This window comes from Gouania willdenowi, unplaced genomic scaffold, assembly GCF_900634775.1.
Source record: "Gouania willdenowi unplaced genomic scaffold, fGouWil2.1 scaffold_309_arrow_ctg1, whole genome shotgun sequence".
In the NCBI taxonomy this organism is placed as follows: Eukaryota; Metazoa; Chordata; class Actinopteri; order Blenniiformes; family Gobiesocidae; genus Gouania; species Gouania willdenowi.
Genome location: NW_021145070.1, coordinates 694,199 through 703,325, shown reverse-complemented (window position 1 = coordinate 703,325; position 9,127 = coordinate 694,199). Strand labels below are relative to the sequence as shown.

At 41.6% G+C, this 9,127-nt stretch overlaps 1 protein-coding gene across 1 annotated transcript in view; it reads left to right on the top strand.

Annotated features, from left to right (window-relative positions):
• Positions 1–243: 243 nt before the first annotated feature.
• The window catches only part of LOC114459381 (NACHT, LRR and PYD domains-containing protein 3-like), a 29,159-nt gene continuing 20,275 nt past the window's right edge, over positions 244–9,127 (top strand). The window contains exons 1-4 of the mRNA XM_028441653.1: positions 244–297; positions 462–572; positions 3,351–3,425; positions 3,570–3,680. Of these exons, the coding sequence (XP_028297454.1) occupies positions 245–297; positions 462–572; positions 3,351–3,425; positions 3,570–3,680 (350 nt within the window). The 5' untranslated portion in view covers position 244. The remainder of the gene's footprint in view (positions 298–461; positions 573–3,350; positions 3,426–3,569; positions 3,681–9,127) is intronic.

Here is a 9,127-nt window from a genome sequence, read left to right as displayed (position 1 = left end):
TGTGTAGCATTTAGCGTTAGCATCACAGTGTGTAGCATTCAGTGTTAGCATCACAGTGTGTAGTATTAACTCTCATCCAGTCAGTTTGCTGTTAAACTTCAGAGCTCCAGATATTTGTTGTGAAACTCAGAGCTTTGACATCTTTTATCTTCTCTAATGTGTGTTTACACTCTTTACCATGATACTCAGGTAGTGCTGTCTGTCTCACACTCATATTTTCAGCTCATCATCTCATGACGTGGAGATGGATCAGGACACGGTGAAGGAACAACATGAGATCCAGATTGAAGATCAGAGGTGAGACCACGTCAGAGCTCAGCACTCACATCTCTGTACATCAGTGTTACACTGTGTGTGTGTGTGTGTGTGTGTGTGTGTGTGTGTGTGTGTGTGTGTGTGTGTGTGTGTGCGTGTGTGTGTGTGTGTGTGTGTGTGTGTGTGTGTGTGTGTGTGTGTTCAAGGACCAGGAAGCAGCTCACATCTGAACCTGGACCCAGCTGTGTGTCCTATAGAAGTGACCAGTCCATGGGCACACCCATTAACTTCAAAGATGGTCCATCTACTGACCCACAGTGAGTCCACATAAAGAAGGTTGCTGGTTATCTTCCTGATGGTCCAGGGGCCTCATTTATTGATCCGTTCATAGAACTGGTTCTAAATACGTTCAGACCAATGAAATGTAGAATGTGCACCAGTACAAAAAGAATCAGTATTTATGAAGCGTGTGGACAGAGGTCGTACACACAGCAGTGTTGATTAATCCCGCCAGTTCTAAAGCTAGCACATGTTAAGGATCATTTACATTAAGACAAGCCTCCATTTGACCATATATGGTAGCAGCTATCCTATTATTCTTGGGGTCAATTTGACCTCATTCAATGTTTATCACTGAAAAAATAATAGACTTTATTTGAGGATGATAGGAGGTTCAGAATGTGTGAACAGACTTTTTCCAGTGGATTCTGACCAAAGCTATAAATGAAATCAAGGATCAACTAACAAACAAACATCCTGAACAACGACTCAGTACGTAACCGTATCCCTCTATGACCCATAGAGATGTTGTAATAAATCATCAGAGGTTGATCAATCATTTCTAATCATTGTAACACTCACCAATGGAGGCTCAGACAGCAGCTGGATGTGCACTGGGATGGCTTTCGTGCACGTTGTCTGTCGCTCCAACATTTACAATCACAGCATTAATCAGTCACTATATTTTGGGGGAGGAGCCACAGATCAGCTCCATCTTTAGACGTTCTCCTGCAGAGAGCACAGCTCTCCAAATCCTCCAATAGTTGACGATAAGCCATGTCAGCACATTCTAAGTGTTCTTTCCAGCTTGTCCTGTCAACGCTGTTTATAACCTGTTACACCATTTACTCACACCATGTACTATATTATTATATTAATAACTTTTATTAATTAGAGCAAACAGAACACATTAGGTTTAACATAGATGAACACTCAGACTCTGTGTTTTATCTGTAGTTTCATTGAGGTCACCGTGGCTCAGGTGGTAGTGGGTCGTCTTCTGATCAAGAGGTTGGGGGTTCGATCCGAGTACCTGACTATGTGTCGAAGTGTCCTTGGGCAAGACACTGAACCCTAAGTTGCTCCCAGTGGTTGACTAGTGCTTTGCATGGCAGTCCTGTCCCATTGGTGTGTGAATATGAGAGTGATTGGGTGAATGAGCTGATATGTAAAGCGCTTTGAGACTGCTTCAGTGTGGTGATAAAGCTTTATATAAATCAAGTCCATTTACTGTATGAGGCCATTATTGTAACAATACTATTTGTGTGTGTGTGTAATACAAATGTGTGTAGAATTTGGATTTATAAACACAGTTGTCTGTGTGTAATTCATTCTGTGTGTCTAATCACATCCGTATGCGTGTGTCATCAAACCAGGACATTCTATTCTATCTGTACATGTGACTTTTGGAGAATATCCAACTTTTAACTTGTAACTCCTGCAATACCGCTTGAATCCAGCAGTTGTCACTGGTAGCAAGTGACTGACCCTCCAATTGGAGGTATATATATATATATATATATATATATATATATATATATATATATATATATATATATATGCACAATAGATTGAGAGAAGAGAAGGAAAATGAGAGAAAAAAGAGAATTAAGTAAAAATACATTAATCAATTAAATAATTTAATGAAATTAAAATACATCATAAATAAAAGTAAGGGGGATCAATGATAGTTTCAACACCTAGCAGGAGTAGGCTAACCCAGAGCCACAGAGCCCCCCCCCACCGAGTGGCGCAATTTTTGGTATGGGTGGTCTTTGTGGTTTGCTATATCTACCGTGTAAACTTTACAGCCCTCAAAATAATAATTCAGCTGAAATAAATTGTATTTATATGTTATGATGTAATAAGCCACGCCCACTTTGACCAATCACGAATAACTTTGAGATATGGCATCAGGAGGGACCCAAGATCATACCCATCAAATGTGGTAAAAATTGGTATTTTAAGAGATATAAATATTCCATATTTGCAGTGCCCCCTAGTGGCCTAAATTATTCAAATTTGGTGCATACCCCCACAGTCACATGCCAACTAAGGATCTCAGATTTGGTGTTGTTAGCATTTATTTTGACTGAGATATGTACCAGTTCACATTTTTATAGCAAGCTAGAAAACGTTACTCGGTAATAAATTGTGAAGCATTAGCATCACAGTGTGTAGCATTTAGAGTTGACATCACAGTGTGTAGCATATAGCGTTAGCATCACAGTGTGTTGCATTTACCGTTAGCATCACACTGTGTAGCATTTAGCGTTGGCATCACAGTGTATAGTATTTAGTGTTAGCTTCACAGTGTGTAGCATTTAGCATTAGCATCACAGTGTGTAGCATTTAGCGTTGGCATCACAGTTTGTAGAATTTAGCGTTAGCATCACAATGTGTAGCATTTAGCGTTAGCATCAGAGTGTGTAGCATTTAGCGTTTGCCTCACAGTGTGTAGCATTTAGCGTCAGCATCAAAGTGTGTAGCATTTAGCGTTAGCATCACAGTGTGTAACATTTAGCGTTAGTATCACAGTGTGTAGCATTTAGCGTTAGCATCACAGTGTGTAGCATTTAGCGTTAGCATCACAGTGTGTAGCATTTAGCTTTAGCATCACAGTGTGTTGCATTTAGCGTTAGCATCACAGTGTATAGCACTAACTCTCATCCAGTCAGTGTGCTGTTAAACTTCAGAGCTCCAGATATTTGTTGTGAAACTCAGAGCTTTGACATCTTTTATCTTCTCTAATGTGTGTTTACACTCTTTACCATGATACTCAGGTTGCGCTGTCTGTCTCACACTCATATTTTCAGCTCATCATCTCATGAAGTGGAGATGGATCAGGACACGGTGAAGGAACAACATGAGATCCAGACTGAAGATCAGAGGTGAGACCACGTCAGAGCTCAGCACTCACACCTCTGTACATCAGTGTTACACTGTGTGTGTGTGTGTGTGTGTGTGTGTGTGTGTGTGTGTGTGTGTGTGTGTGTGTGTGTGCGTGTGTGTGTGTGTGTGTGTGTGTGTTCAAGGACCAGGAAGCAGCTCACATCTGAACCTGGACCCAGCTGTGTGTCCTATAGAAGTGACCAGTCCATGGGCACACCCATTAACTTCAAAGGTGGTCCATCTACTGACCCACAGTGAGTCCACATAAAGAAGGTTGCTGGTTGTCTTCCTGATGGTCCAGGGGCCTCATTTATTGATCCGTTCATAGAACTGGTTCTAAATACGTTCAGACCAATGAAATGTAGAATGTGCACCAGTACAAAAAGAATCAGTATTTATGAAGCGTGTGGACAGAGGTCGTACACACAGCAGTGTTGATTAATCCCGCCAGTTCTAAAGCTAGCACATGTTCAGGATCATTTACATTAAGACACGCCTCCAACTGACCATATATGGTAGCAGCTATCCTATTATTCTTGGGGTCAATTTGACCTCATTCAATGTTTATCACTGAAAAAATAATAGACTTTATTTGAGGATGATAGGAGGTTCAGAATGTGTGAACAGACTTTTTCCAGTGGATTCTGACCAAAGCTATAAATGAAATCAAGGATCAACTAACAAACAAACATCCTGAACAACGACTCAGTACGTAACTGTATCCCTCTATGACCCATAGAGATGTTGTAATAAATCATCAGAGGTTGATCAATCATTTCTAATCATTGTAACACTCACCAATGGAGGCTCAGACAGCAGCTGGATGTGCACTGGGATGGCTTTAGTGCACGTTATCTGTCACTCCAACATTTACAATCACAGCATTAATCAGTCAATATATTTTGGGGGAGGAGCCACAGATCAGCTCCATCTTTAGACGTTCTTCTGCAGAGAGCACAGCTCTCCAAATCCTCCAATAGTTGACGATAAGCCATGTCAGCACATTCTAAGTGTTCTTTTCAGCTTGTCCTGTCAACGCTGTTTATAACCTGTTACACCATTTACTCACACCATGTACTATATTATTATATTAATAACTTTAATAACAATATATTCTGTCTCCTTGGTTGAAGGCAGACGTAGCCTGATATCATATTACTGTTTAGCGGGAGATATCCCCTTATTCCTAATTTCTCCCATTCTCCAGCTATTGCTTTTCCAGCCCTAATTTCAGCCTCTTGATGCTCATAGTGAGCTGTAGTATTCCTGTAATGTTCCTTATCTTCCTGTTTTATTTTTGTTGCTGACCCTGTGTCATAGTCTCTCACCCAAGTGACATATGAGTATCCTTGTGGCATTCCAAATTTTGCAGTAGTGCTGTTTATTATTCTTATCTGGCCATTATCTGTTGTCAGCCTTAGTTCCTCTTTATCTGGCAAACTACTTCTTTTCTCTTTTGTCATCATTAATTCCTTCTGTGGTGGGGGAGAGTGTGGTGTTTGAAGAATTTCATAGTCCTCCTCATCCTCCTCCTCTGTAGTTATTTCTATTGGACTATTATTTAATTTTCTAGGAAGGGGAAGACTTCCTGAGCTTCTATAAGCATTAATTGTCTTTTCTCGTTCTTCCGCCTCTTGTTCCTGCCTTCTTACAATATGATCATAGTGTCTCAATCTCTTTTCCGCGTGGGTTAACTCCTGCTTATACCGATCAATATATTCCTGGAAAGATTGTTTCTGTAACTCTAAATCGAGCTTTCTTTTTTCCTCAGCTGCTCTGTTTGCTATTTCCCCTTTTTTATTTGTATTTCCTTTTCAGTCTCTAATATTTGTAACTCTCGGTGGTGTTGTTCCTGATTTCTTTTGTCTTTTTCCCGCCTTTCTTTTTCGGCTTTCCTATACGCCTCCTCAGCCTTATCGCACCTTAATTTTAAATCTTCCAATTTAGATGCAAGGAATATCTCTTTTTCTCTGCTCTCATCATTACTTGGGCCTGCCTTATCTTTATACTGATGATAGGCTGCAGTGGCTCTTTCTTCCAACCACATCCTGTGTGCTTCGTCTGTTTCCTGCCAACCCTCAGCATTCTCTTCGAAAGCCTCTAGGCCCTCATACTCTTCCTCTTCTTTTTCTGAACTGCTTTCTTCACCATCAGTGATCATTATGTACTTGTCACTTAGACCTCCCTCTCCATCCTCTACCAGGGCATCCATTATACACTCATCTGTGGAGCAAGGGGCTGAAGGGGAGAGAGGCATCATTTGCGCCATTATTCCTTGATACAGCGACGCTCCCGCTTGTGGTCCCTCATACGGGGGCGGTTTAGATAGTTTAACCTGGTCTTTGTTACCATCTCTTTTTGCTGTTTTAGGCCTTACACTCCTTTCGGCCGATCTTGCTCTTGGTCGCGTCCTTGTCAGTACTTTTAACCCTTCTATCTTGTAACCGAGATCATCCTCGGGTATTCTGGCTATCTTTGTATGGTGCAAGGCCAAGACGGTGTTTGTATCTTGGAATTTTTCTCTGGTTTGCAGGACCCATATAACTCGACGTCCTGTCCCCTGTCTTATCCATCTCTTCATTGCTTGATATATTACTATCCTAGCCGCATTATCAGGATATTTGAACAATCCGTCTCCCCATGTGGTTGTCACCACTGTTCTTGTTTCTACCGCGTCAAAGACGGCTGCCAGAGTTTCCTCTAACTCATCCCAACTCAAGTTCGGTTCTTTGTCACAGAAACGGGAATAATACCCATTAACTATTGACACCACTCCATCATTTTTTATTTCATCTCTTTCTATCCTTACTTCATATGCCGACCTCCTGGGGTATTCTCCTGTCCTGGCGTCCCTCTTGTTTTTATCCTTATTGACTGACTTCGGCCATCTGCCTGCCACCCATCGTGCTACTCCACCACCATCATCCCCACGGGGGTTTCTGGGATTTAATATGGTACATTTAGGTCCTGATATTTCTGCCACCAATGAGTCCCCCAGGTTTGCTTTCACTGTTGTAATCACTTCATCGAATTCTACGGCTTCAATCTCTCTACTTGGTACCCTAGTGCTGGTGGAGCCCACTGACATTCCTCCTGTCGACATTCTTCGAGCAGGAGTAAAATAGGGAGGTAACTCTAGTCCCTCCGCCATTGTTTTATCTTACGTTCGTATCACTGTATTCCCGTAAGCGGAGACTGAGGTATCTCCTTGAGAGAGGTGCTCCAATAGCTTTTTTCCCCTCTTATTTTTCGCGCGCGTTGAATAGGCTTACCTTAACCTGATTCTTTTAATAAAAGACACCTTTCCAATTTTGTGTGCGAAGTGTCAGACCATACACCTCTAATCTCTCCCTCTTTTTCTCTGCACACTCTTATTCAGGGTGATCAGGCCTGACAGAGTGACAAATACTAAAGAGTTTGAGGCTTCTCCACTACTTTTGTACTGAGTTATCTTTTATTCCTCATAGAGCGATAGCCAATCTATTCACTCTCTTCCCACCGACCAGTGTGGCAGGGCAATGAGACTCTCTTCCTGTATCTCTTTATTAGGGGCACTTCGTAGGTTCTTTAATTAGACTAGGTACTCGTTTTTCTTTTCCCGGACTAAAAAGTTACTTAGTCGTGCCCCACAGTTGGGCGCCATATCTTTAGCCGGCGGGACGTTGTAACGGCAGGGGTTCTAAAACTGTTTTACTCTAACAAGAATTCCCCCTCCACCGGGTCACCGAAGCTGGCTGCCTATTCTCTATTAATGTTGTCTAATAAAGAAAAGGACTGAATGTACTTCCTCCTATTGGAAGTCGAGAAGTCTCACTCTAGTTTTGTGTGGGATTGACATTAGGACCCATCCAATATGGGTCGAAGCTGGAAACAACTCTTTTTTACAACAGCATGAGCCAGCCCACCCTGGGCACCCCTGTGTAGAGGATGCCAAGGGCGGACTCACTTACCAGAAGCCTAGAAGTGTGTCTCCCAACCAAGTGCTGTCTCAGATGTGGATGTGCGCAGGCGGTTGATTTAATCAAGTAGGCTTCTTAATAGTTGATGGTTGTTTATTATAGGTTTACAAAAATCAAAAGTCAATCAAAAAGTTTCAAAGTATCAAAGTCTTAAACTATCAGCCGATAGAGAAAGAAGGAGATCTTCATGAGCAACTAGAATGTTCGTGTAAGAGAAGACCCAGAACACAGAAATACCGCTGTTTATATAGCCCTAAGCATGGCGTGATAATAATGTCATATTCATGTTCCAACCACTTCAAGCAAAAAGTACAAAGGGTCATACATAGGTCAAGGCCCAGATGGCATAACAGATTTTTGTATTGTAGCTTCAACATCTTCACCAAGGGTGGTTTCCACACCGGTTGTTCATCGTTATCTATGGTTAACACATGATACATCACTAGGCATTGGCTTCCTATTATGCATCCTGTTATGTTCCAAGTGAGTCGCAGGCTTCCTGTTATGCATCCTGTTATTCTCTAAGTGTGACTTTATCACACCTCGAGGTATCAACTCTATTTTTCTGTGGAAAACATGTGGTTATCTTTCGGTCATGACCTCTCAAAAATGCAGCAAACAAGTGTGACATGTCAGAACAGGCAAATAGCTATAATGGTTAAATAAGCATTTCTTTTGCAAATTGATGAATGAATGATTAATACACACCATACAACAGTAGCATTTAGCATTGGCATCATAGTGTATAGTATTTAGTGTTAGCTTCACAGTGTGTAGCATTTAGCATTAGCATCACAGTGAGTAGCATTTAGCGTTGGCATCACAGTATGTAGAATTTAGCGTTAGCATAACAATGTGTAGCATTTAGCGTTAGCATCAGAGTATGTAGCATTTAGCGTTGGCATCACAGTGTGTAGAATTTAGCGTTAGCAACACAATGTGTAGCATTTAGCGTTAGCATCACAGTGTGTTGTATTTAGCGTTAGCATCACAATGTGTAGCACTAACTCTCATCCAGTCAGTGTGCTGTTAAACTTCAGAGCTCCAGATATTTGTTATGAAACTCAGAGCTTTGACATCTTTTATCTTCTCTAATGTGTGTTTACACTGTTAAGGTGGAAAAAAGGAAGGTTACCTCGTTTTGGCTGTATGACACCCTCTGCATTGGGAAGTGATGACCAGACTGAAGAGTTGGTGAATTAATAAAAAATGATTTTATTCTAAACTAAATAAAAGAATACAAAGTGGAAACAAAAATGGTGACCCCCTGGCCAGGCGATCCAAAGACAGAGTGATGAGACACAATATTAAAGCCACGTATATCTCCCCTTAGTCCCCCCCCCTCCCTCCTCCCCCCCGAGAGATAGAGATAGAGACAGGGGGAAGAGGGAGGGCAGGAGATGGAAAGAGACAGCTTACTCCTCTTGAGTCAAAACAGTTTGCTCCCCGTTATCTGATTGCCATGGAAACGGAGGCGTGTGCGCTTTATGTGTTCGTGTGTGTGAATGAATGTGTATGGGGAATGAATGTGACTATGTGAGTGTGTGCAGCTTGTGAGTGCGTACACATAGTGCCTACGCATTTGTCCTTGGGGTTGTTTGGGAACTTTGGACAGGCTGTTCTGACCCAGAGTGAAGACAAGTTAAAGTTGAAGACATGAGAAATCACACAATGAAAAGTTACACCCCAAGGCTTAAGGATTAAAATATATAAGTAATTATATTATTAAGCATAACTAATTA